Source organism: Sphaeroforma arctica (assembly GCF_001186125.1).
Source record: "Sphaeroforma arctica JP610 unplaced genomic scaffold supercont1.7995, whole genome shotgun sequence".
NCBI classification, from domain to species: Eukaryota; class Ichthyosporea; order Ichthyophonida; genus Sphaeroforma; species Sphaeroforma arctica.
Window position 1 is genome coordinate 390 of NW_014032563.1, and position 929 is coordinate 1,318.

The following is a 929-nucleotide window of genomic DNA, read 5'->3' on the forward strand; positions in this document are numbered from 1 at the left end:
TGTGTGTCTCTGTGCGTCTCTGGTGGTTGCGGACACATCCTGTGGCTGCCTCTGCACCGTTTGAGCGCGCGTAGTATGTCTATACGATTTGGACGTATACACCACAGTTTATTGGGATACTCATATATATATATATATATATATATATATTGTAACTTCTTTTAGCCCGAAAATTCCGGGTATAGGGTGCTGGATACTATAAACCAGGTTTATCCAGTACCTGTCCTGTTCATTAATAGCCACAGTCACGTTGTATTCTACTTACATGCACAGGTTGTGGCAGTCCATCGAGATCGCGTGGTGGTACAACTCACTGGGGCGACGATGACGTGGAATGATGCAGGTAGGTAAGCTGTTAACGCATATGTATGTCTGACGCATTGTGATTTTTAGAAGGATAACCCTGTGTGCACATGTATGTGTAGGTATATGTACATGCGTCTTTTATCTGTAAGGTATAGGTATGTGTAGATATATGGCCATACGTCTACATATGTAGGGTATAGGTATATGTACGTTTTATCTGCATTGATTGCTGCGTGCATGTGTGTCCCTGTCTGACTATGGACATCAATAACTCCCATTCACATCTATATATATATATATATATATCAACGTGGCTTCGAAGGCACGTAGACAGACACAATCCTTTCAGCTAGCTACTAACACACAAATTGCTGAAGTCTATATCTCCCTTCACTGCGTACCACTGTACCCAGATTCTTTACTGGAGGACGACGCGCCTGTATCGGAAGTAGTGGATTCGGAAATCACAACCAGGCCAATGGCTGGTGCAGCACCTTCAGCTGATGAAGGATTCCCTTCTATACGACGCATGTCACGCGCACTCACGACCTCCATGTCCACATTTGACTTCGGTGCTTCCAGCGTATTTCCCCAGGTAATTGTGCGTGTGTATGTATATAGAT

At 43.9% G+C, this 929-nt stretch overlaps 1 protein-coding gene across 1 annotated transcript; it reads left to right on the forward strand.

The window, feature by feature from the left end:
* Window positions 1-273: 273 nt before the first annotated feature.
* Window positions 274-901, forward strand: SARC_16397 (hypothetical protein; the record flags this gene model as incomplete). The annotated part of the gene is made up of 2 exons (XM_014289493.1): window positions 274-343; window positions 720-901. Coding segments are annotated over 2 exons (252 nt in total), but the record flags the coding sequence as incomplete, so codon positions are not given.
* Window positions 902-929: the final 28 nt, after the last annotated feature.